This window comes from Pyrgilauda ruficollis, unplaced genomic scaffold (assembly GCF_017590135.1).
Source record: "Pyrgilauda ruficollis isolate IOZ18807 unplaced genomic scaffold, ASM1759013v1 scaffold77, whole genome shotgun sequence".
Lineage (NCBI taxonomy): Eukaryota > Metazoa > Chordata > Aves > Passeriformes > Passeridae > Pyrgilauda > Pyrgilauda ruficollis.
The window spans coordinates 1630878-1657394 of NW_024529599.1; the positions used below are offsets into that span (position 1 = coordinate 1630878).

The window sequence follows — 26517 nt, forward strand, 5'->3', positions numbered from 1 at the left end:
CAGATCTGGAGCTGGCATTCAGTGAGTTGAGGCAGAGGAAGGTGCAGCTTGTTCTCCCTGAGCCCTCTGCAGGTGCCAGGGAGCGAGGGCAGAGTCCAGCCTGGCTGCTGTGGTGCAGGGGAGGTGCCCTGTGCTTCCCCAGGGAGCTGCTGGCCCCCTGTGCCGTGCAATCCTGCCAGCATGGGATCTCTACATCCACCCCCCAGCTGCAGGAACTGGGTGCAGGGCTTGGAACACCCCCAGCTGCCCCCCTCCAGCATCCTCAGAGTGTCCCCAGAGCTCAGGGGTTGGCTGTACCCAGCTCTGCTCCTCTGCAGGGTGAGGGTATTGCTTAGAGACACTCAGCCGTGTCTGTGCTCTCTGCTTAGGCTGAAAAGTGAGGAAGACAAGATGGAGCAGCAGGGCAGAGTTTGGGGGTTCCAGCCAGCTCCCTGCCTGCCCAGGAGGGATCAGCTGCCACTTGTTAATCTCAGGTACCAAAGAGGAAGTAACAGCCAAATATTGTAGTGTCAATGTTGGGACCAAAACCAGGGCCGGGATTTACCAGCTTTAGTCAGTGTTTAGAACTACAGTCAACCTCCATGACCTGCAAATATTCTGGTAGCCAAGCCTGTGTGCTCCTGTGTGGCCCTTGGCTGTCAGCCCACAGCAGGACCAGTGCTCCCAGGACAGAGGTCTGAGCTCAGGAGTTGTGCTGCACTGGGGCAGATCACAGTTTGCCACAGCCCTCAGGGGAGGCAAAGAAAGAGACCTCCAGAAAAACACTGAGCAGATGTTGCCCAGGGAGGCTGTGGCTGCCTCATCCCTGGAATTGTTAAAGGTCAGGCTGGACAGGGCTTGGAGCACCCCAGGACAGAGGAAGGTGTCCCTGCCCATGGCAGGGTGCCCATGGCAATGGGTGGAACAAGATAAGCTTTAAGGCCCCTTCCAACCCAAACCATTCTGTGGTTCTGTGTGAAGGCATTAGCACAGAGGGGAGAGACTTCCCAGCACTATCACAGACAGACATGATTGGGCGGGGCTCCCTGTGCCTTGGGGAGCAAGAACTGGATGCAGCACAATCCCTGGGATTGGGAAAGGAGCCATTCACCAGCTCTGCATTAGTCACAACTGCAAGTTGCAGATATCCTGCCTGGAAAGATATCCCCTCCCTCTAAGGCAGGATAGTCAGGGCTCAGGCTTTATCTTGAGCTGTGGTTTTCTCAAGCAGGCACATTACTGAAGCAGAAGAGCAGTTCGGATCACAAACAGGACAACAGCTATAAAACCTCTCTGGGGGCTGTTAAAGAACATAAAAGCTGGTTCAACAGGGCTGCAGGAAGCTGAGCCATGCTGGCTCCCTGCAGGCAGGCAGAGCTGCCCTCCCTCTGCACCAGAACAGGATCACAGGCAGCTTTTCCCAAAGCCCTACTCATCCCTCTTCTGACACCGCCAGCACATGGCTGTGACAACGACACTAGAGGGCAGGGCTGGCCCAGCCCGGCTGTCCAGAGACCCTTTCCCACTGTCCCCTCGGGAATGTGAGCTCCCAGCACTCTGGGGACTGCACGAGGAATGGCTCCTTTGCCCCGGACACAGGGCAGGGAGGCGGGGAGGGCATGCACAGGCATGCACACACAGAGAGCAGGCTGAAGTGGAAAACCAAAACGGGTTTCAATAGAGATCTCCTGCTTCAGCAGCCCTACTGGTCCCAGATTCTCCTGCCAGGCCCAGGAAACCCATCTGTTCACAAAGAGGAAAGGAGCCACTTCATTTTAGCATCACCATGATACTAACAAATACCTCCAGTAATAAATAAATAAAGGAATAGCAGCCTGAACAGGCACCAGAGCTTCAGGTTCCTGTGAGGGTACCTGGTAGGCTGGGAAGGGGCTGCATACCTGTGGGGGTTCCCTGCCTGGGGCCCTGGGAAGGTGCAGGTGTAGTTTTGCCAGGAGGCTGTCTGGTTTGCATGTGTGATGGAAAATTCCCTGAGCCTTTGGTGCAGCCACTCTCCCAGCAGCTGTTTGGCCCTGGCTCTAGGGAACTTGAGCTGAGTGCTTTTAAAATGGTGAATTCATCCCCAACTTGGTTTCAAACTGCAATTTCTGCCTCTTCTGGTAACGGACACGGACCCTGGAGAAGAAGAAGGAAGAGAGTCAGTATGCAGAGGGGTGAAAGATTAAGGCTGTTCCACTGCCATTCCTGAGCTGCTAGCCCCAAAAAGCAGGGAAGCCTGTAGTAGCCTAGGAAGGGAATCAAATCCAGAGAGCAGCCCATGGTCTCAGTCCTACCCCATCCAGCTAAATCCCATCTCCAGGGACAACAGACACGGCACAGAAAGGTCCAGAAACCCTTTGCAGGAACTGAGATGGTGTCTCCATCCCCATTAGGGTTCCCTGCAATCCCCACTTTTCCTCCCAGCCCATTTCCTGAATCAATGTTCATTAGTGTTGACTGCCACTCTGGCTGTTCCCTGTGCTGGGAAGAACAGCCAGTCACTTTGCCTGCTACTCATTCTTGGCTTCAGCCACTTCCCCTGAAAACGAGTCCCACAGTCCAGGCTCTGTGTGAAGGCACATTTCCTCTGCTGTGATTCAATGCCTCTCTGTCCTCATGGGACAAGATGGAGAGAACAGCCCTCCCCAATTCCATCCTGGTGTTGCATAGACCTTGGCTGTCTCCCTCCCTTTGGTTTGAGATAAGGAAATTTTGTTCTCCCTTCCTGCTCCCAGTCACTGCCACTGCCCTTCTCTGACCTTCCTTCCTCCCCTGCACTTCCTCCCTAGGAGGTGGAGCGTGGGCCTGCCCACAGTGGCCAGGTGATTTACACAACGCAGTCAGCTTTTTCTTTTTGTTCCCCACCCTGCTCCCTGGGCATCATTATTTTTTGCAGCTCAAGGCCAGGCTGGAAGGAGGCTTCAGCCCTTTCTCCCCATCCTCCCTACAACCCCCATACCTGATTTCATGCAGCTTGACAATCTCATTGATGATAACCACAAGGACCAAGGAAAGAAAACCCAGGAGCCATGCGACTGGAGAGATTGAGACGTGGTTAAAGGTCAAAGAAGAGTTGAGGTTTTCCCAGAGTTTCAGGTCCAACACAGTCTGTGCCACTTGCCCCAGCACTCTAAGATTAAGAACAAACACACCAAATCTCAGCAGACCTGACAAGCTTCCCAGGATCTGCAGATCAGGGTTCAGGCCCAGATGAAATGCTCACAACAGAGACCCTTCACCACTTCAGCAGTGGAGATCAAGTACCATGTACTTGATTCTCCTCAGCACCAAGAAACTGGTGCTGGAGTGGGCCTGGGGCCCTCCTTGCTCCAGCACCCTGGAGCACCTTCCCAGGGCCTGTGGGTACTCACACAGCAGCCACAGTGAGCGTCCACCAGCGGTTGGAGAGGGGGCTCTTCTTCCACAGGGGCTTGGTGCGATGGACATGGGTGATGGATATGAACACTGCAGAGAAAAGGGGATTATTCAGCATCACACACAGATAGAGCACTTTACAAGGTATATCAACACCTGTTACTTCCAAGGGATATGGGGTTCATGTCCCTGGAACCAGCCTACCATTCAGGGCTCTTTCAGACCAGGCTCCTCACAGCAATTCCAAGTCCTTGGAATGCAGGTGGGGCAGTGCAGTAGTTGTACTGCACACAGTTGTTCACAGCCTGGCAGCTAAAACAGAGCAGGCAAAGGCCCAGGTCTGGGGAGTGGGACAGGGCTGGGTGTGTCCTTGTTCCAGGGCTGCAACAGAGGAAAGCTCCAGCCCAGAGACAGATTTAGCCAGAGACCCAAGGCTGTCTGTACAGGACCGAGCATTTGCTCAGCTTTTATTTGGGCTCTTCCAAACAGCTGCCAGGCAAAGCACCCCTGCCTTGCCTCGGTGGTCTCAGGGACACAAAAGTGCTGCAACCCACTCTCTCCAAAGACAGAGATCAAATCTGGAAGCGTTTCTGTTGGACTGGACACCTGCACATGCCAAGACACAGTGCTCTGCCAAGCACCATGGGACATAAAGGTCAGGGAGCTGAGACCCTTCAGCGATCTCAGGGAGCAGCTGGACCTACCCTGCCAGGCAACGGGTGCAGGTGATGAGGGTCAGCCAGGAGCTGGCTCCACACCCCTCCAGAGGTTTAAAAAGGCTTCCAGCTCTCAAACAGTCACAGCTGCATCAGTCCCCTTTGTGGTAAGGCAGTGGGGTACTTCACAGAACAGCAGCAGGGATATAAACACTTTTGAAGGAGGGAATATTTTCGGAGAGCTTTACGTGCTGCTACTAACTTCCCAAAAGGCAAAAGGGATTTGGCTCTTCTGGTGAGACTGGACAGAACCAGCACTTCACCAGGCTGGTAGGAAGCAGAATCAGTTCTGAGGGTGTTGTCTTTAATCTGCCAGGGTGATGTTTAGTGAGATGGGGATTTGTGCCTGTGCTGTGAGGCCACTGCAGTGTCTGCTTCTATCAGGAAGTTTGTGCTCTGGCATAGGGGGTGAAGAAAGAGACAGGGGATGCAAGCTTTCCCCCAGAGCAGAGAATGGGGCTCTGGGAACAGGGACTTACCTGTGTGCAAAACAATCAGGCCAGCTGTGAGCTTCTGGGCTACCAGGAGAGCATTGGAAAATGTCCCAAACCAGTCAGGAGCACCATAAGCATTGCTAGTGAATGAGAGAACACAGGAAAGTCAACAGTGGGCACTTAACAGACCAGCTCCCACCAGGACCATGTCCTCCTTTAACAGCTGAGGAATCTGTGTGTGAGCTCAGGCTGTCCTGGTACAAGGAGGTGACAGTGGGCAATGATGTAGCTGTCAAGGCTACAGCCCTGGTGGGTCATGGAAGAGGCTGAAGCTTGTTAGAGGATTGGAATCAGCCCTCCTTGGAAAGGGCAGGAGCAGTAGGGATGCGTGTGCCAGGCCCAGTTCCTCACCTGTGCAGCATGATGGAGGAGCAGGCTGTGAGGTTGAGGCTGGTTGTGTTCACCCCTTTGCAGGACTCATGCAGGGTGAACCCGAAGCAGATGAGGCAGGAGCAGATGGTCAGGCTGAATTTCAGCAGGAAGCAGAGCAGGAAGTAGTGCTGAGTCTGTGAAAATGGGAAAGGAAGGAGGATGACATGGCCATGTCATTGGTACAACCTCCTCCCCATGGACCATCAGAGAATCGGTGGCTGCAAAAACCAGCTGAAGTACAGATGAGATGTTGCACTGAGGATCTGCCCTCTGGGCATGCTGGAACAGGGGATTCCCTCCCTGGCTCATGCCATGGATCAATTTACTGAGCGAGCTAGGAAGGCACAGTGCCTCAGCCACGCATCAACACTGGGACAAAACTGAAGAGAAAAATGCACGGACAATTTAAATCTGAGGGGCCACCTACCTTCTTGGGAATGGAAGTCAAGTTTTTTCCGGTTGCCATGGTCATGATGGAGCTGTGGGGAGGCTTGCCCAGGAGCGAGATACTGGAGAAAGGTAAGTTAAGTGTCTCAGTAACGTGTTCAGGCACCAGAGCTATTGTGCTTTTATCTAACATTTGAACCCAAATAACCTACTCAGACTGCTTGAAGCACTGGCACTTATCTTTACATATGCTGTAAAAGGTGTTATTCATGGCAGGTGCAGACAGAGAGAAAAGTGATTTCCAAATGTGTAAGGAAGAAAAAAACCACCTGTGGTACCTTGGCCTCCACCTGACACCCCAGACTTTCCATCACACAAGGCAGGGGTTAACACAGCAGCACACAGATGCTCCTGTCCCTGTTTCCAAGCACTTTGTCAAAGAGTGTCCAAAGCAAATGCTTGGAATAACCCTTGCAGCCTTCTTAGCATGCTGTGGGTGAAGTCAGCTTTCTTTCAGCATGGACACAGTGAGGCTGAGGGAGTGCTCTGTACATCCTGTGGGGAGTGGGAGGAGATTCCACCCTGACAGACTCACCTGAGCAGTGGGTAGCAGAAACAGGAGAGCCACACGATGTCTGTGGTGCTGAGGATGGGGGGCAGCTGCACCAGGCAGGAGAGGAACTGGACAGAAACAACCCAGAGTGAAGAGCATGAGCAGTGCTAGGACAGACTTGTAACCCAAAATGCTTCTGTCTTCTCTGAAACACTGGGATGAACTGGTAACTGGGCTGCCACTGCACAGCCCCTCCATATGTTCCTGTGGCAGGAGCTGCAGGGGATGCTTTTCTCCAGGGAAAAAAAGGATTTGAAGGTAAGTGTATGAGGATCAGGGAGAAGGAACAGCACAGGCTGAGATCACCAAATCTCCACCTGTAACTTCCCCAAACACACTGTGAAAACCTGACTGAAGGCCACGTTCCTCCCTCGAGGCTGCCCCACTGCAGCCACCCATATCCACGTGAGCCCTGCTGTCCTCTGAGCCAAACGCTGTGCCCAGCCAGGCCAGGACTCACCTGAATGACAACCAAGGTCAGCTGGCACTGCAGCAGGAAGAGGAAGCACTTGCGGATCCCGTAGGTCGCATGCCTGGCCTGGAAGGAAGCACAAGCCCTCAGAGCCCTGCTGGGAGCAGCTCCTGGCAGGCAGGGGCACAACATGTGGCCTGCAGGGGAAGTGGGAGGGGAGAGGATCTGGACACACTGAAAGCAAACAAGGAAGGTCTCTTGCCTACATGGAGAGGTTCTGAAGGAAAGGCAGGATTTAGCCAAGGGGGAAGTTTGTTTAAACTCCTGGCTTTTCTGGGGTTTCACTTCTCCTTAACATTGCATTGTTGCCTGGCTAGGGATCTCTGCAAGATTATACTTCATCCAGATGAACAATATTCATGTTCTGTCGCCATAAGGCACCATTTCCAAACTACTCCCTACACCTTGGACCAGGAGGGTCAGGCAGGAAGATTCTCCCTCTTGTGCTTCCTGGACAAAGGCCAGGAGACACAAGCAAAGCTCCTGCTGGCAGCATTGTGGGCACCTCAAGCAGAATGCTAGTGTGAGCCCCTGGATGTGAGGATTGGTGGCTCACCTGCTCTATGAGCCTGATGATGCTGGTGCTCTCTTCTTGGCGGAAGGACATGGAGCAGGGCAGGCTGTTGAGCTGCCCTGAGAGCTGCAGAGGGGTGAGCTCCTCAGAGCCATTGCTCAGGGTGGTGCTGGTGGCATAGCCAAAGGTCTCCCAGGAGCAGCGGGATGGGTAGAGAGGGTCCAGGGCTATACTGCAAGGACAACACAGAGGTGTTGGTGAAAGGCCTCATCCCAGAAAGGAAACTGTCTCACTGCAGTCCAGCTTGGAAGGTCACTCTGTTATGTGCCATGCTCTGTACACCTTGCTCAGGTAGAGAAGCCTGAACTATAACATGAAATTAGGATCAAACTCCCTAGAGTTTCAGTTATTCACAGAGAAATAATGAACACATTTGGGTTTGTGGCACAAGGTCAACAAATTGGCTGATCCAGGGGGTACTTTCACTCCTTCACCCAATGGGAAGCATCTGTAATGGCAGCTGGGGCACAACAGTCCAGCATGTAAGAGACTATCTTCCTTTCAGACATGGAAATACCTCTGCGTGTCAAGGGCCTTAAACAGACATCCCCATCCAAACCCCCCAGATCTCCCTCTTGTAGACAAAATGGACAGAGCAATTGTGAGCACCTCCCTGCACAACCCACAGCTGTGGTGTCACCCATGGCTGGGTACTTGCTAGGATGAAGACAAAGGCAACTGGAGATGAAACAGACCCTGCCCCACCTGATATCACTCTGCAGGAAGAGGCAACTGTTGCGAAGGTTGGCAGAGCTCCCCAGACAGCAGGTCACCTCCCCATACTCCTGCATGATCTTGATCATCTCACACATGGCTGCAGAGGGACAGAAGGAGCAATAGTCATTATGTCATTATGCACACAAAAATGCAGTGTTTCACACTCATTCTGACCTGGATAACACAGAGATTCTTTAAAACTGCCCCATCTGATACTCACCACTGTGTACATTGAGATCCACAGTCAAAGCACACAATTAGATAGTTAATTAACTGCAGACCAGGTGCTCTAAAGACCTGCCACTGCAGGAATTATCTGTTTCACAGAACTATGACCCAGAGATTTGCATCTCCAGCACATCTCTTTCAGACCAGAGCTGTAGGTACAGCCTGGGTGCATAAAAGAGCTCCAGCATCAAATGCTCTTGTTAGAAAACAGCAGAAATGAAATAAACATAAACAGTTCAAACTGAAAATAAATACAGTGTTTCAAACTCAGCAGCACATCACTAGTGTTGTTGCAAGTCTAAAGAAAGGGAGGGAATGTAACAAACCACTCCAAAAGCAGTGCCACATTTAGCCATACTCAGAGCCAACCCCTCTTGCTGCACTCCCACCCACCACCACCTCTACCCTTTATCAATATGTTTATTGACATCCCTGGGGCCTCTAAGTCAAACTGATCTGATTTGAGTTCTGTAGCTCCATGCACCGTGTTCTGTGTATACATGGGTTTTCCAGAATGCTCCTGGCAAAAAACCCCCAAGCTTCCCCTCTGCAGGTTCCCTTGTAAACACCTTCACCAAATGCCTGGTGCACAAAGACCTGCAGCACAGTGAGGGGGTGGGTCAGGGGGGAGCTGCCACTTCTGCCAGAGAGAGGAAATTTGGGCACCAAGTGTGAAGGCAGACTGGATTGTGATTGACATGGTGGAAACTGTGACCAGAGGTACTAAAATGGCAAATCATAATGATGTTCCACACTTAGTGGAGATTTGGCAGTTATCTGCCACTTGAGCACTCAGGCCCTTTCTTTAAGTAATACCTCAGAGGGAGAGAGAGATTTTGTCCTTTCTGTTTCCTGCAATCAAAAACTGCAAAGCAGCAGAAGGTGTTAACAGCAACTGCCAGGAGAAAATTCTTCTGGGAAGTGATTTCCAAGTTATAGAAGAGCTGTGAGCAGAGATCAAAGTCTCCTGGTACACTGATAACACTTATTTAATGAAAGGCAGTAGCATTTTGGATGTTTGCTTTTGTGTCTCTTATGAATGCAAATTGAAAGGAGTGGTTCTCAGCCCAATTCAGCAGCTGGACAACAGCTGCACTAAAATTCAGTTAACACCTGGCTCCCCACAGGTAGCAACAGAGGGTAATTAATATCAATATCTCCTTCTAAATGACTGGAAGGTATCCCCTTCCCTTCACCCATGTCCACACTTGGATGAGCCAGACCAAGGAGCTGGGGAAGGAATTCATGGACAGGAGTAGGAAAGGCCACTTACTCTCTGGGGTGCAGTCTGTGAACAGGGGCACCAGCAAAGGCACGTTGTCAATGTTCTGCAGGTGAGGTCTCACCTGGTGGATCCCCCGGGGGAGTTTGGCCTGAAAAAGAGAAAGGACAGATTAAGCAGGAGATGTGAGAGAGGCATTTCAGAGGGAACTGCTGAAATGACAATGATGATTCCTAGAATTACACAACTTCAAAATCAGATACAAATTAATGATCCAGCAGACAGAACTGGCTTTCCCAAGGCACTGACTAAAGTTTTCTGATAAAGTTCTGCACTGACCTGCCAAGCTGCCTGTGCTTGCCCTCAGGGTTTGCAAGGTCAGTGTGACAAACCTGTGCTCGAGGATTCCTAAGGACTTTTTGCCTGTGTGGAGAATCTAGACAGACACATCTGCTGTCTTCTAGCACCTGGATCTATTTCAATTACAGCCACATCAACCTGCAGCAAGGCAAGAAGGGTTCTTGCCTTCTAAAACCAGGCCTATAAGATTTTTTTTTGATCTATATCTCTGATATTCCTGTAATCTCTGCTGAGTACATGTGAGGTCTTTCTGAAGCAGGAAGGGCTGTTCTCACACTCCAACCACCGGGCAGCACCACTCTGTGGCTCACAGCTGGAGGAGAGAATGTTTCTTCTGTCTGCATGGAAAGTGGGGGTGTTCCCACTCCCTGCCCAGCCCATGAGACCCAGAGGAACTGAGATGCAGCTCTCAAGGTTACCCCTAGTTTGGTAACCTGCACTCCTAAACTCCTAAGCAAAGAGCTGTTCAGCAACAGTAACTAACTGAGAGAATCCCAAATTTCCAGGCTCTAGATACCAAGCTGGAAGAGGGTGAGAGAAATCAGGGGTCCCAATGGAAACCGATTTTCTTTGAAAAGGAATTTCCTCTGGGATTACTGAGGTGACACTCCTGCCCCTGACAACAGTAGAAGGTGTACAGGGAGAGGGGCCCTCACCCTGTTGCAGTCCTCCAGGAAGCTGGGGATATCACTGTCTGTTGGCTGGAAGCTGATGAGATCTGAGTGCCCTTCCTCTTCCATCAGCAGAAGTCCCTCCACATCATCTCGGGAAACTGGAGCAGAGAGAAGCAGCATAAACAACAATCACAAACCTGCCTCTGCCACCCCTGTGCCACCCACGTGGGACAAGCACGTGGCACTGCAGAAGCCAGGAAACGTGAAGTCTGATTTTCTGGGTTAGCAACACTCAGATCTCCCACTCAGTCATATAAAATGCAGTATTTTTAGATGACTAATCTGTTCAGAGGTAGATATGTGAGCCTAGTCTCTGCTCTTTTGAGACATGATACTTTATCTGTTCTGCTGTCCTTCTAGGGGAAGAGAATAAAGAAATCCCAGCTGAAGTAAGAAAAAAAAAAGTAATGCACAGAAAAGTGACCTTCAGTGGCTTGACCAGGGCCCCAGCAAGAACCAGAAGCACTCATGAGCACATAAATTCATGGCAGCTGGTGCATAGAAGGATGTCTGTTTCCAAAAACTTGGTACTGGCTGGCTAGAAAGGCTATAAATCTAAAGTGATGTCACTTACACACACACCTGAGGCTCATCCAGTTTTGTGCTCAAAGCTCTGACAGATCATGTGTCTGGTGTGGACACAGGAACCTATGAATGGGTTTGAAAGAACCACCCAGGAAACACATGGCATTCACAGTGACCAGGGCACAGTTCTCACCCTGATGGAGGTCATCGTGCAGGGAGCCAGCATGGCTGGGGCTGGACGGGGGGATCTCTGAGCCAGGCACATCACCATTGGGTGTTAAGGAGATGTGGCAATTCCAGCCAGTCTCCAGACCCATTTTCTCAGCAAACACCTGTGGGTGAGCAGACAAAGGGTTTTAGAGTGGCTTCCCAGGCCAGAGCACTGCAGACTGATGCCATACTGGAATGCAGGTACCTTCTGGACTCATTAGCAGGCTGAATCAGATTAACCTTAGATTGCACTAGAGCTAAATTCTCCAGTCAGACAACCAGGGGCCATGCAAGGTCAGGGGGTTCAGCAAAGACAGCTTACCTTGCTTTTGAGCTCATCTTCCAGGGAGAAGTAGACAAAACGAATGCAGGCATTGACCAATCCATCAATGAGGCGGACAATGTCAAGGCGGGCCTGATACTGAGATGAGACCATTCCCATGAAGATCTGTCCACTCAGAGCCTGGATACAGTCTTCCTTCTCCATCACTTCCCCAATCCCTTCTTCAAGCATGCAAGCAACACGCAATCCCATTGAGGCATGGGAGGCCACATGTGCATCAGACAAAGGACATGTGGTGGGGAGGCCACCAAGGCGACACCCAAGGAAATGTGCAGGAACACAAATACAGGAGGAAAGATGAAGAGACATCCATTTGTCCCATCATACCCAGTCACAGAAGTGGTTTCAGGACATCCCCACACAGGAGACCAAGAACACAAGTGGGAAACAGCAAGCATGAAAAGGAAAAAGATAAAACAGAAGGCAGGGATCAGTCACAAGGAATTTGGGTAGAAAGGTCAAGGATGTGTGCTTCATAATGTTCACATGTGCATTTTAAACACATCCTACTGTGCCTAAACAACATGGAAAGTCTAGCTGATGCACAATGGCATCAGAGCACGAGGGGCTGATGCAAAGGAACTGAATCATGTTCCCTGCAAAAACTTCCAAAAAGCCTGCAAAGGCTGTTTGACAGGGTTCCTTCACCATCACCACCACATCAGTCTGTGGTGAATGGGGGCTGGAGGCAGCATGAAAAACAAAATAATAAAACACTTCACACAGATGCAAGGCTTGCCACAGGTGGGACTCAAAAGTGTTCTGAAAACAGTCATAATTGTTCCTAGCTGTTGGAAACCCCACTAGTCACATTTTATAGAATGGGAGACCAAGGCAGAAAGAGGTTAAAACTGGTTTTCCAAAAGAGCCTCCTGGATTTATGTAATGGTGTGTGCTTCCTTCTCAGTTTCCATTGCTGTTCTAAAGGACATGTACATGTCATGTTCATCTAGTGGGAATCAGTTCCTTCAGTACAGCAACAAAATCTGTGAAGGATCAATAGTTGCATAGCACTATACACTTCAATCCTTTGAAAAGCCCATCACATGTGATTTCCATAAAATCAGACAAATAGCAAAACAAGTACTGAAGTCTTGACTTTCTGTAGCCTACTTTAGAAACAGACTTCCCACAAGGAGAGGAATTTCTCTGTAAGCTTCAATAACTTAACTAGAAATACCCCTACCAGCTGCCACATCATTACTTCCTCCCAAAACGCATCTACTTCAGAAACTCTTCCTTCCAAATTTCCATCTGCTGCTCTGAATAACAACGTTCTTACAAGCTCTGGACTGATCAGATGCAGCCCCTGGGCCAGCAGCAGACACACGTACCATCTGAGCTCCAGCTGTTCCTGCGGCTGCTCTGTTTGATGGGGGTGGTCCCGGGGAGGTCGCAGCACGTGAAGATCGCGCTCTGCCCCGGCACCTGCACCAGCTCGATGCACTTGCCGTTGAGCTGGGAGGACAGGGCACAGTGCATTGGCTTGTATGCAAAGGCAGAGCAGTATCCTGACAGGCAGGCTCGCTGGTAGAAATCCAGCACCTTCTTCCTATGTGGAAGAGGGAGAAAAGGAAAAGTGAGCAAAAATGGGCCACATTTCTGACAACACAGAAATGCTGTAGTTCCATGTGTTTGGAAAAACGTCTTCCATAAAGAGTGGTTAGAAAGTCTGAAGAAGCCTTTCCCTACTGCTTCTGCATTCTCCAAGCTGCAGGCACTGCAGGGCAACAGGAACACATATTCCAACAGGGGCAGTGGTGAATGTTTCCTTTTGCTCATCAGATTGATGGGTATGAACACAGAGCTCTCCAAATACACTTATTAATATAATATGCTCTATGTGGCTGCCAGATGACTCCAAGAAAGTTCACTGCATGACAGCAGAAGCTTAATTCATCAGACATAATTTATCTGTCGGAAGATAAACACCAAAGAGGGAACTGACAACTCTGACAACAGGATCTATGGCAGAGATAACTGCAGGAGCAGACTTTTCTCTTATCCCCTTTCAGAGTCTGGGTCCCAGGAGCTGTATTTAGTCAATATTCAGTCACTGAAATAAGGTAAAGCTCCTTCTCTAAGCTGAATTCACAAAGTTAACAAATTAGACTACACATCAGATTTTTAATTTGCTTGTAACGTGATCAATATTACAAAAAGGATAAGTGGCAGTTTTTTCACACCTGAGGATAAGCAGATTTAGAAGAACAATATGAAAAGTCAGTGAAACTAAACATTACTGGTCTGCTGTACCAACTGGAACAGCAATTCAGCGTGTAGATGAAAATGCAGCACACGCTGTCAGGTACTGCAGCAGGACTCCAAGGACATGATGCATCGTGTGGACTGGTTCAGGCACAATGGATCATTTTGCATTTCATGTAGGACAACATATTTTTCTTGAAAAGCAAAAAAAAATCCTCTGCCACCAGCATGACCTGATTATAATTCAGCCCTACTACACAGTACAGTCAGAATCAACTTACAAGAGGACAATATCCCAATAGATACAGTAAGAAGTGCCTTGCTCTTCCAGTTCAACTGAATGCTTGTTGCTATCTAATCTCTTACATGCTATGATAACAATTAATTACAAGCAGAGATGGCTCATGTTCATAACCTACTTGAAACTCTTAAAAAGCTTAACAAGCATCACAAAAAGAATTTTAACAGAGTGACCAGGTTCCCTCTGCATTTTATCTGCAGCTCCTGAATGCCCCATATGAGAAAGCTGCCCACCTGTCAGAGCCAGAGAGGGGGTAGATGTCAGTACCATCCCAAAAGTCAGTGCAGGCCTCAAGGATGATGTCAGCTGTCCCATGAGAAAACATCTGCTCAGTGCCTGAAGTGTAGGAGAACAATGAGTCAGCATCACATATACAGCTCCCAGGAAGGGCATATCACACCAACTGCTCCCTTATTTGTTAAAACATGAGTGTTCACACAAAATGCTTTGATGCATTCCAGATATCCCCTTTTCCTCTGCTGAAAGTCTCCAGTCTCCATCAAGAAATTGCTCAGGATTGATGATGCACCTGCAACTGCCCTTTGTGGGTTCAAACAAGGCTGTGATAAAATATGAGCCATGCAGTCCCTTCCTCTTCTCCCCTTACCCTGTGTATCAATACTGCTCCTATAAAGGTGGGATAATATCTTGCTCCTGCATCCCACAGAGCAGAAGAGAAATTCCTTTGTGCCTCTTGTCTGGAAAGTACAAGCAGCAGTGATGGGCCTACGGGGATCAAAGTCTGCCTATGCTGCAAAGTGCATTCATTTTTAGGCCAGACGTAGAACTAAAGGATAAGAGCTATTCTGGAATACTTTTCATTCAAGTAGCAGAAGATAATTTGACAGTGTGACCTGCCAGATAACAGCCTGTTTCACATTTTCACCCTGAAAAAGTTTTAAATCAGGATGGTGAAAAGTTCAATATAAGAGTCTCTAAAAAAGTAACTCATGTTGTCTTTAGGGAAGAACTGAAAATCAACGGACACCACAGTTTGTCCTGCTTTTCTTTCTCCCCCTGTTTTAGTTTCTAATACAGACTCAAAATCTCTTATTCCCTCTTGTAGTCAGAGGTGTCAAAAAGTTTTTCTCAGAGGTGTGTGACATCCCTGATGCAGGTCCCAGGCACGGGACACAAGTTCAGGGACTTGGGGCTGTCTCCCCTCCACACCTCCTGCTCCCTCTCATTTGTATCAACCCATTAACATTTCCTGCACGTAGAGTCTCCCTTCCCTCCTCCAGCTGCTCTGTGACTTTGCCCCCAATAGCTTCAAAGCTGAGCTAATGAAAAAAAAAACCCCAAAACACTGCCAAGAAAAATGAGCCCAAAGGCTTCTCGCAGGCATTGTTGCTGACTGCTAATGCTCACACTGGCAGGTGAAACCCAGAGCCAAGAATATCCCCTCAACACAAACCAGCAAGGGACCTGCAGGAGCACTGGAGGATTTTCCAAAACATAGCAGCTCTCTGCTTTTGCTATAAATAGTCATCACAAGCCAAGTTTATCAGCATAACAAACCTCCAAGACGAATAAGAGCTGTGTGTGAAAGGAGGAGCCTGTCTCAGGGACACAAAGGAGCACTTGTGCAGAGCTCTGGTTAATTTTATTGTATAAACACCTAATCCTTCCCACCTTGCTCCTAAGGTCAGATAGTTCTTGCTCGAAAAGAGGGAACAAGAGATGTTTATCCATGCAAAACCTACGTCCTGGACACAGAGCAAGAGCTTGCAATGACCACATGCACAGATGTACCCACACTGATGCCTGTCAGCAACTGCAATCCATTTCCCATTAATTCCCACCAGAATCCCACACCACAGCCCTGCTAAGGGAAAAGTGGCAATGACTGCAGACACTGTAAACTGCAAGGAGTTCACTGAGCTGTCCTTGCCAGTAAAATGAGCTCAGCCTTTTCCCTTCCCAAATCATGAACTCTCAGGCCAGGATTTCTCTGGCAAAAGGGAAAAAAAACTAATGAATAGGGCAGGGGGTATGACAGCCATTCATGGCTGCAGGGACTCATTGGCAAGAACCAAACTGCTCCAGCTGAGCCAGTGAGACAGATCAAAAGGAATGGAGCAGTGCAGCTCCAGCAAAGGAAGACAGAGATGGTATGGAGCCGTTTTCCTCAGCGGAAGACATCGTGAGCACCTCATTTCCATGTGGTTACTATGGATCTGGGATGGACACTGCCAGATGGTGAGACACGTATTTCAATAGAATAGTAAGGAACACACAGATAAGCTGCCTCCTATTTCTGCTACAGCTGTAGAATTTATGTATCTTGCTTTGGCTGCAAGCATGTCATGGGAGTGGGTGGATTCCAAGATTTATTCACGAATAATGTGTGGAGAGAGGTAAGTTATGATCATCTGGTCTGACTTCTGCATAAACAGAGCCATTTGACTTCATCCAATGTTATCTGCACAATCCAGTATTTCTGGTTCTAAAATGGCAGTATTTTAGGAAATTTTAAGGGACAAGACTATTGTGTGAGAGGTGTTCCAATGGTTAACTAAACCCAACTGGCAAAATTCCTCTTAGAATTTACTCTAGACAGCATAATCCAGGTCACACCTATTTGTCTGAGCTCCAGGCTCTAACCTAAACCGTTTAAAATTGAGGATAAGGAGTTGAAATGAGGCAACATTAAAGGATTTTTCTCTACACTAAAAATCTCAGCATCAAAACAATTCCTACTTACGAAGGCAAGATAGCAGCAATAAGAACAAATGTAAAAGCTCCTCCCCAGATAAAGACAAAAATTTAAGAAGTGGGTGAGAGAAGACAATTTAACCTGGTAAAACTCTGGCCAGCACAATGATCATATTTCAGACTCAATATTGAACATATGTCAACTCTAGAGAGCCAAATTCAGTCAATTTAAGGAATTACAAAGAGACTAAGAGCTCTGAGAGGCAAGCTGTTAAATCTTTCTGAGGTGCTTTAAGACCTCAGCCAGCTGTACATCCTTTCCATCCTAGCCCATTCCTCTGAGAGCAGAAAAGCGTAGAAAGAGTGGAGAAGTCTGCATGACTTGAGGTTTATATTCATGGTCACTTTGAGTTTGCATGGGAGTTTTGTCAATTCTTTTTAGTATGCAATATAGGAGTGTGTAATATAATACACTACACAACCCACAAAGATATTGGTTTATGATTTATCAGAAGGATGAGCATTATTAACTAAAACCCAAAGTGGTATTCAACCCTGTGCAGTATTAGTTTCACTACCATCATGAAGTCTATTAAAAACTCAATAAACCCATACCACACTCTGTATTGCCATTTGTTCACAGAAAACAGGTCTACTATTATCTAAAATATTTTTTTAAATTATTTGTGATCCTGGAGTGAGCCAAGGCTGGGAAGAATTCCCTTCCCCCCCACCCCCACCAAGAATACCACAGATGATCACTGAGTTTTGTTAATCACATCTGCACTGGCCATGGGCAGAGCAGGGGCAGCACCCCACAGTGATTCCAGGCTCTTCCAGCCCAGACATTTTCTGGGCTCTCTGAGGAAAAGCTCCCCCTGTGCCAAGTGGATGCCCAGAGAAAAAGGCAGCCTTACTGGTATTGGTGTCCTTCACAAACAGGTTAATCATGTGGCTCAGGGGGGGTCTCCTCTTGGTGATGGATGAAAGCTTCCCCAGGATGGTTTCCTTAACCATCTCATCACTTGGCAAGCGGTACAAAGCCAAATAGTTCTCCTGCTTGAAAAGATCTTTAGCACCTGGTGTGAAACCTGAAACATGAACAAAAGGAGGAAAATCAGGCTCTAATCAATGCAAAAGAGAAGTCCCTTCTCCTGATTCTGTGCCACCCACTTTGCCTGTGCTCATTCTCACACCTCCACAGCAATTGGTAGGTGAGCTGTGCTCACAGTTCACCTATGTAAATATGGCTCAAGATCTTGGATGAAAAATACTCCAAAGGACTAGATGAGTAATTACAGTGTTCATGCTCTTGTTTACTGACGAGAGTAACTGTGACATCACTGCACAGGCAGGGAAGTGAGTTGAAGTTTCCAGTTTTTAATCCTAGCGTTACCCCTAACCTCTTACTACCCCTATGCCTCCATTTTCTCATCTGTAAAATGAGTTGATGTACATTATTTATCCCCAAACTCCCTGTAAAGCCCTACAGTAAAGACAGGCCAGGTATCTGTTCATTAGCAGGTATTCTTTGTCTCCTGATGAGACTGACAGACTCACACCAAGAGAATATGAAGCCTAGCCAGGGCTGGCTGGCACTATCCTTGGTAACATTTGTTCCTTGGATAGCACTGACAATGTCAGAACTTGCCAAAAGCCATCTCTTTAGCAAACTCTTCTGGCAACCAAACAACAACAGAGCTCTCTATTTCCACCTCCTCAGCAAACAGAACTGGGGAAATATTCTCATGCTCTCCAAGGATTAAATGTCTATTGACAGCTCTGATTTCTCCATGTCTGTTCATCCAGTCGCTCCTCACCTATCAGCCTGGCAAGCTCACAGAGGCCCCAGGGCACGTGGACAGGCAGCACAGCATTGTGAGTCTCCTGCAGGGCGATGTTGCAGAGGTGGTCGGAGAAGCGGCACAGCCGCTCGGTCACGCCGGCGTTGCACAGGTTGAGCAGCACGTTCAGGCCCAGAGGCTTGAGGGAATTCAGGTGCATGTGCCAGTTGGAGTCATCAAATTGGATGCAGGAGGGGTTCTGCTGGTCTTGGGACAGGCTGAGCATCTCCAGGTGGTAGTCACACACAAAGTCTTCAGCTTCACAAGCCAACACTTCGCTGTCCCCAACAACCTGGTCCAACAAGCAGAGAAATTGTAGCTTGTTACAATGAATACAGCTTGAGCCTAGAATCCTGCAGGGAATTCCCAGTTAAACTCCCAAACAGTGGGGACCCTATGGGTTTGAGTTGGTGTTACAGCTCCATAAAAGCCTACTCGTGTGCCTCTCCAAGTCTTACCTGAGTATGTTCCTCCTCTCCACCCTCTGTGTCCTTGCTAAAGCTCACGTTGGATCCAGAGGGATGTTTGTTTCTGCTGTTTGGCTTTCGGTGGGCAGGGGCTTCAGGAGCCTTTGGAGCATCACCAGACCAGTTGCTCCTCTCCTGTTCATTGGCCATGTGCACTGTGTCTGCCAGGGGGCCCGAGAGCAAAGCATCTCTTTCGTGGGGCTGTGGGAGACCAACAGAGCAAAGGGTGATGATTCAGCACTTGAACACAAGGCACTGCTGATCCACCTGCTGCTTCAGGACTCCTGTAGAAAAGGATCCCTGCTTGCTTCTTCATCTTTAGGCAAAGAAATATGGCACAGGACTTCTCTACAAGGCCCCTCTACAGTATCACATTGTGTATCAGTCAAATTATGACTGCAGCCAACACACTACATTATGGACTAAGGATCACCCACCTCATCTTCCATCTCAGGATGGCAGAAGGACCGTGTGGAAAGCTCATCAGTCAGGTCTTCGTGGCTGTCGTGAGGTGGTTCCACCTTCCCACTGAAGAACAGAACAGTCTCTGGGCTGGGGTTTGGCCAGGAAAGAATCCCCTGCTTGTCGACACAGCAGAGCACCTAGAACATCCCACAACACCCACAAGAAAGCAAAATTTTAGTGAAAACATCTGTGTTCATGCACAGTTGTAAATATAATGACTTTAATAAACACATGGGAGGATAGATAAGTCTCTCCTTCACCAACTTGCTCTCTGAAGAAACTGCACCTAATAACACTCCAAGAAATCCAAAAATTCCTTGCTCTAACAAGGCTGATGGGTTGTTTAAAATCAATTTTACTCCAGCATATTACAAAACTAGGCATGAAGACTAGGGGAAGGAAGCAACTATTCAACCTATTTCACAGCTTGTACCTTACCAGGACCCAAACCAGCTGGTTCCTGCACAGGAATCAAGAGGATAATTTAACCAGAACTAGGGCTGGAAGATATAGACATCCTGTCAGATGTCACAGAGTATCTCAAACTATTGTTTTAGCCTGTAAATGTGCTTGGACATGACAGGACAGTTATAAACTCTTCTATAAAGACAGGTGCCTGAAGGGTTTCTAATTCCAGCACAGTGAACTGCTTGCAGTCTGTGCTCAGGGAACGATGACATGAATGATGCAAATGAAGCATCCTCACAGGGCTCCTCTTTCTGACAACCCAGCAATACTCACAGTGACAGATCCCAGACTGTGGAGCAAGCTGGAAGTGAAGCTCAGAGTTGGGGATTTGCCTTTTAAGACACAGAGGAAGTGGCTCCAGATACAGCGTATCATTTCCTGAGGAGGGAAGCAGAGGACATCAGCCAGTTAGAGACTCATTCCGTGGAAGATGAAGGGAGAGGAGGGAAAAAGGGAGTATGACATTACCTGCTTTCACTTTCAACACAGGGATACACTGTAAGATAGACATCAGCCTCTGTGGGAACCTGTTACCTGATACAGAGCTGGTGCTCAGGGAAAAGCATTTCTTTCCCTTTCCACTGATTGCTAACAGTCAGTCTGATTGTTGAATTGAGAATTCACTGAAACTACCTCTTGTCTACCCAAAAACACAGAAGTTAATTCTGAAGTGAGTTCCTTTCAAGTGAATCAGTTGTCACCTCTTGGTGTTTTTATCCTGAAGTGACTCAAGCCCCCACAGAAGTTAATTCTGAAGTGAGTTCCTTTCAAGTGAATCAGTTGTCACTTTTGGTGTTTTTATCCTTGGATTGTGGAGTTTGAGGCCTTTGAGTTCCCATCACCATGCTGCAAATCAGGTAAAGGATGGGGTCCCTGTGGTGAGGTGACTTGCTCAAGGTTACTTACAGAGGCAATGATAACATCAGAAACAAAGCCAAGGTGCCCTGACTACTCCATTCTTACAAAGGAATTGTAATGGAACAGAAAGAAGGAGATATTTTGCAAAATTAAAATGTCCAGTTGGCACCCTTCATTTTCTACACAGATGTGTTTCAGAGAGAGTCTGGATGGCAGTAATCAATCCAAGCACTAGAGCTGTGTGTTTTCCTATGGCAATCCTAAAGCCAGCAAAACCAGGATTGAATTACTGTGTTATTTTACTGCTTTTTAGCTGTTATTCTGGAATACTGTGACTGCAGAGCACTTCCCCCAAAGCTCCTCAAATCATGTTCCCTGGATCCTAATGGTTAGTATGCAAAACAATCTGGAGCTATCACCAAGAAAAAAAATGCTCTTATTTAAACCCGTTTCTTCTAAGCAAAAATGTTACAAAAGGAAAGAAACAGATCTCCTCAACAAGGCAGATCAGCTAAAATCACCCCCATTTAATACCTGAAAAACATCTCAGCTAAATGATGAACTGGCACAGAAAGGCAACAAAATATTCAGCAAAGGAAACACGTGTGTGTCACTCCTCTGAGTGACTGGGAGCAAGGAGACAGGAATTGATTCTTATCATATCAAGGGGTTTTTAATCACTCCTGGAGTCCATCTGCCTCCTCATGGAAAGGGGGATCTCTTAACACCAGATAGAGAAGTATCTTTCCTCTACCCACCTGTTTAACCTGGATGATGCAATTTATAGAGTGGCCAGAGTAGTTCCTTCCCTAGAAAAAAGGCTCCTGAGTGTTTAATTGCCCCAGCTCTGGAAGCACCAATAATGTGCTTAAGCCTGATAAGAAGCCTATGGAGCAGGATCAGACTTTTAAAAAGCCTGAACATCCCATGGCCCCTCTGCAGTTTGGTCTGGGTGCTGACCACTGTTCCCTCTGGGTTTTAGTTTTGGCTTGAACAAAGTTTTTCTGGTACAAGCAAAATACTTCACTTCGTTCAGACACACACCATACAAAGTTTATTTTACTTCTAGAACAGGACTTGAAAGAGGTACTGTCTCCAGGACAGAAAATGTTGATTTCAAACCATTTGCAATATTCAGAAAAGCCCAACTGGACTCAGTATTGAGGTCACCTCAAACTCTAGTCAGCACAGCAGTATTTACATGGGGAGATGGAGGGCAAAGACATGCAACCTGCATGCACAGCAAATTAAAGCAACAAATGAGTGACAATGGACAACTGACACAAGTAAAAAGGGTCTAGCAACAAGCAGGAGATCAGAGAGGAAGGGAAAGGATATCATGAAGTTCTGCAGTGAAGATGGAGGAAAACAATTCATAATAATAGTACCTGAGAAGATACCATCTCTGTGTAGCTGCTGAGAGTGTCCTCTGAAAACTTAGCAAGCTGCAGCAAGAGAAGAGACCAGTTACTATAATTGTGCTCAGAAATGTGCCATGAGGAACATCCTTCCCACAGGATGTGCCTTCAGGGAGGAGAAAGCAGGAGTCCTGCTCTGTGGGAATTGCTGTACCAAGGCAGACCGATAACTCATCAAAGCAATTACGTCTTTAATGGACTCTGTTTTTATCTACCTGTGAAGCACAGGCAAAGTGCTTGGTGCTGTACATCACAGAGGAACACACAGTCATTACCTAAATGTCTACAGAGAAAATAATAGCAATTAGACCCAGAGCAGGATCTTTCTGGGTGGCTATTTTTAGTTAGAAAGAGCCAGGATTGAGTGATCTGATTTTAACTTTTATGGGTCAGTTACAGGAAGGAGGCTGGAAGATGGGTTGGAAAAGCAGGTGCCTGGAACACAATGGACACAGAGGACTGAGGCAATATGAATGGGATGTGGAGAGGAAATGAAAAGAAATTATAGCAGGGCACCACCACGGTGCTCTTGGAATTACCCTGAGAAATTCACTAACTCAATTTTAGCATTCAGCACAAAGGTATTCCACACTAGATGTAATCTTGAAAATGTTTAAATTTAAGCCTATTCACAAACACAAGTGACCATGGCAATTACATTTATATGCAAATAAAACTATAGCCCAAATAATAATGTATATCTGGCATTTGAAAAAGGATCAGTTCAACAAAGCCGAAAAAAGCCAAGAGAAATATGTCAGAATTCATTTAAATTGAGAACTACGAAGGATAATTAGGAACTGTTTAAGAATATTTTGTTACAATTTTTAAAAAAGCGACAATCCCATGGTAAAAATAAGAGACCAGTTTTAGAAAAATAGAAGTAAGAATTAACATAAAAAATAAGGAAAAGTATACCAGTTGGTAATTAAAACCAGACCACTGCTTGTTAAAGACAGTGAAATTGCAAATGACATTGTAGGCAAGGCAGACGTGTTAAATAAATATTGCTATTCCTTATTCAGTGATACAATCATACCATATGATAACTATGAAATATTTTCCATTCCAACACCAGCTACAGAAAGTAAATATGTTTAAATTAGCAGGTCTGGACAATGACTGTTACTGCTGATTTTGCAGAAGGCTTGAACTATGGATTAAGTCCCAGTTCAATGGAAGTGGTGCCAATGCCCAAAAAGGGAAGGAGAACCATCCAAGTTACCACAGGACCCCAGACAGACTTTGATTTCAGACAGAATAAAAGCGCAGCTAATATGAGACTCCATTAAAAGAAAAGAAGTGGAATAATACAATCAGTGCCAAACACCACAAATATATGAGCAGCAAATCTCCTTAAACTATTGTGATATCTTTTTTTGACAAAATTACAAATTTGTCTGATAAAAGTACTGCTTTTGACACAGACCATTTGGTAATTTAACTTGATTCTAAATGCTTGACTAGTTTTCTCATGAAAATACCAAAGTAATACGGCCCATGCTATATATCAGAAACAGACTATCTCTAAATGGAAGAGAAACAGAAATTATTTGCAATGATGTTTTACTACCTCAAGCAGGGACAAATCTGGGTATTTTGTTAATAACCTGAGAGAAAACTAAAAACAACATATTACTGATAGAGATTGTAAAGGATACAAAGTTTAGGGCAGGGTGCAATGTAAAGAGGACAGATCACTGTCACAGAACAATATGGATTGCTTGGGCAGTATGCAAAAACATGTATCCCAACAGGCACAAAACTAAGGCTGTGTATTTAGGTGCAAAAAATGGAGGTTGGACTTACAGGATGAGGATTCTGCAGTTGAACAAAGCCTGGTCTTTTAAAGCAGTGGCTGAAAGATCTAATGGGATCCTTTGTTGTAAAAACAAGGGAACACAAAGCATAAAGTCCAAATTATTCTGAAATTTATCAAAAGCACAGCTATTACTGGAATATTTTGTGGGGTTTGAGATTCATAACCCTACAGTGTTCCTGAAACAGTGGAGAAAGCTAAGAGGAATGCCAAGAGAAAGATTAGGGGTTTGGAAAATATGCTTATAGTGCCTCAAGGTGCTTATAGTGCTAAGTAACTGTTTACTTAGCCAGAGATGGTAAAAAGGAATGTGAGTAGTTACAACAGACCAGAATTTTGATTGACATGCTCTTTGCTCTTAAATCTAGGATACAAAAGATGTAAATTTTCCAAGAGCTGGAAATCAGATACTGCAGAAATTCCCACTAACACAGATTGTCCATTTTGAGCAGTGAAGGTAAATAATTACTGACAAAACCTATCGGGGGCAGTACAAATGTTTTCAAACCAACAGCAAATTCTTCTCTAAAAGGAATGTTGTAGCAGTCCAACTGTAGTAATGAAACTTGAGGCAGGGGCTTGTTCAGGGAGGGCACTGGTTTGTGTCCTTCCAGCCAGTCACAAAGGTCACCTCTGGCCTTGAAAAATTGGGAATCAAACAGCTTGAACATGATAGGAAGGGGAAGAAGGTGGAGAAGCAGCCAAGTTGCCACCAAGTAGACCATGTAATTGGAGAGGAGAAGGGTCTTACCTGCTATGTTTTGAACAGAGAAGAGAGAAGGAAGGAGGGAAATAGAGAGGCCAAGTGACTGCCCTGGTCAGGGGGTGAGAGACCAAGGCATGTCACAGCAGCTGCTCTGCAGCAGCAAGATGGAGGAGCATATCTGAGATGCCACAGAAAGAGCTGGCTGGACAGACAGAGTTTCCTGGACAAGAAAAAACAGAAGACAGGAAAGGAAAAAAAGGAAGGTGCAAGTATGAGTGACAGGGCAAATGGGAATGTTGAGAATGATGAAGCAAGGAATCCAAGGAGCTCTGGCTTTTCCCAGCTGAATTGCAAATTGTGAAGGGAAAGAGGGAGGTTTCAAAAGTAGAAACCAAGTGATGCTGAGAATGGGTAGGAAAGGTAAAGTGGTGAAAACACTGAGAAGAGATTATAAAGGTACAAATGCTGCTAAGGAATGTAACATGACCTTCCTCCCAGGACACGGGCAGCTTAGTCATGTTCAGCTAGAGAGAAAATAATAGAAAACACAGATCCAGGGCCACAGAGGCCCAGGAAGGACAAGAAGGAGAGAGAAACTCTGTCCAAGTAACAGAAATCAGCACAGAAGACAAACACAGCTCAGTGCCCCTCACCAGCACTGCCACCGGCACAGAAGAAGGGACACGCAACAGCACATCCAGCTCAGGACCACATCCCATCAGACCACCAAACTCCACTGCCCAAACCAGCAGAGCCACCAGAAACTGCTCTTACTCCCTGACCCACTCAAAGGCCACGCCTGCAAACAAAGCCCCAGAGCCTCAGGAAAGGATTGTTCAGCCCATAAGGCATTACAGAGGATATGATGCATCTCGTTCCTTCCCAGTGGCTACACATTGCCCAGTTAGAGCCACCACAGGGCATTTATCTCCATGTTGACCCCTCTGTCAAACTGTATTTATCTGACAGAAAACACATGCCTTGAAGAGTATTACGGAATCACCAGAGCTTCCTATCACCTTGGGACATCTGTAGAGAGGTTGAAAAAATTAAAGCATCTGTTCAAGAAGTAATATTGCACTCCAGGGAGAGGGGACAACAGCTGGGACAACCAAAGATCCAGCAAGGTTTTACAAATGTGGACACATCTGCTGAATTTTCACTTCACAGAGCCTTTTTGTCTCCTGCCCTTGTCTCTGCAATGGTTTCATGTGGAGAGAAACCTACCAGTGAGGTGGAGGAGGCCTTGCTCATCTGGGCCAACACTCTGGCTTCTCCAAAGGCTGTAGCAAGAATCCACAGGACAGGAAAGAGCAATGGAAGGATGGGTAATACACCATTCACCTGAAAAAAAAAAACTTGTGATCACCAACAAGCACAGAGACAACAAGAAGTCAAAACCTCTCACATGACATCTTTTCCACCACAGTGACAGGACAGGGATAAAAGGCCAGGGCAAGAAGGAAGGGGACTGGAAGCAGTGCCAAACAGTGCACACCTCAGGGGGGTTCAATGAAGGAGGCCACGAATCAATCACACCAACTTGCAGCTGTTTTTTCTACTGAATTTGGCATAAACACTAGTGAGTTTAAAGGCAAAGGATACCATATATATAGATATAGATAAACACATACATGGCAAATGAGAGAGCAAAACATTTAAAGGTAAGTCTGTAAGGGAAGTTCTGATGTCCTCCTCCACTGAATGCTCCTGGATCCAGCATGCTTCCAAATTCAGGAAGCACAGGATGCTGTCATAGGATGAATTAAGTCCTGACAGAGGGAATCCATCTCAGCAGTGCTCTGGAGAGGAGGTGTAGTGAAGCTCAGAGCTCTCCTTTACCTGCAGCTGAAGAAGAGTGTACTGCCAGGAAGCAATTCCAGGAGCTTGGAAAATGAAGCGCACGGCATTGGTGATCAGGAATCCAGCCTGAAATTCAGAGATGACACTGTCACCTAACCACTGGCACTTGCAGGGAAAGTGTTTTGAGTGCCTTATAACATTCCCAGCCCTGGAGAAAGTATGAAAAATCTATTTTTGATCTGCT

At 46.9% G+C, this 26517-nt stretch overlaps 1 protein-coding gene across 2 annotated transcripts in view; it reads right to left on the minus strand.

The window, feature by feature from the left end:
- Positions 1 to 1748: 1748 nt before the first annotated feature.
- Positions 1749 to 26517, minus strand: part of TMEM94 (transmembrane protein 94) — a 48091-nt gene continuing 23322 nt past the window's right edge. The window contains exons 9-32 of one of the 2 annotated variants that reach the window (XM_041486623.1): positions 26313 to 26399; positions 25698 to 25814; positions 21916 to 21972; positions 19943 to 20047; positions 19174 to 19338; positions 18728 to 18937; positions 18246 to 18561; positions 17343 to 17516; positions 14004 to 14106; positions 12596 to 12813; positions 11241 to 11422; positions 10902 to 11040; positions 10166 to 10281; positions 9201 to 9300; positions 7688 to 7796; positions 6965 to 7154; positions 6397 to 6474; positions 5919 to 6004; positions 5364 to 5445; positions 4916 to 5070; positions 4550 to 4644; positions 3351 to 3444; positions 2939 to 3109; positions 1749 to 2115 (exon numbers count right to left, since the gene is read on the minus strand). In XM_041486623.1, the coding sequence (XP_041342557.1) occupies positions 2043 to 2115; positions 2939 to 3109; positions 3351 to 3444; positions 4550 to 4644; positions 4916 to 5070; positions 5364 to 5445; positions 5919 to 6004; positions 6397 to 6474; positions 6965 to 7154; positions 7688 to 7796; positions 9201 to 9300; positions 10166 to 10281; positions 10902 to 11040; positions 11241 to 11422; positions 12596 to 12813; positions 14004 to 14106; positions 17343 to 17516; positions 18246 to 18561; positions 18728 to 18937; positions 19174 to 19338; positions 19943 to 20047; positions 21916 to 21972; positions 25698 to 25814; positions 26313 to 26399 (3222 nt within the window). In that variant the 3' untranslated portion in view covers positions 1749 to 2042. The remainder of the gene's footprint in view (positions 2116 to 2938; positions 3110 to 3350; positions 3445 to 4549; positions 4645 to 4915; positions 5071 to 5363; positions 5446 to 5918; positions 6005 to 6396; positions 6475 to 6964; positions 7155 to 7687; positions 7797 to 9200; positions 9301 to 10165; positions 10282 to 10901; positions 11041 to 11240; positions 11423 to 12595; positions 12814 to 14003; positions 14107 to 17342; positions 17517 to 18245; positions 18562 to 18727; positions 18938 to 19173; positions 19339 to 19942; positions 20048 to 21915; positions 21973 to 25697; positions 25815 to 26312; positions 26400 to 26517) is intronic. The other variant, XM_041486624.1, reaches the window with a different exon arrangement.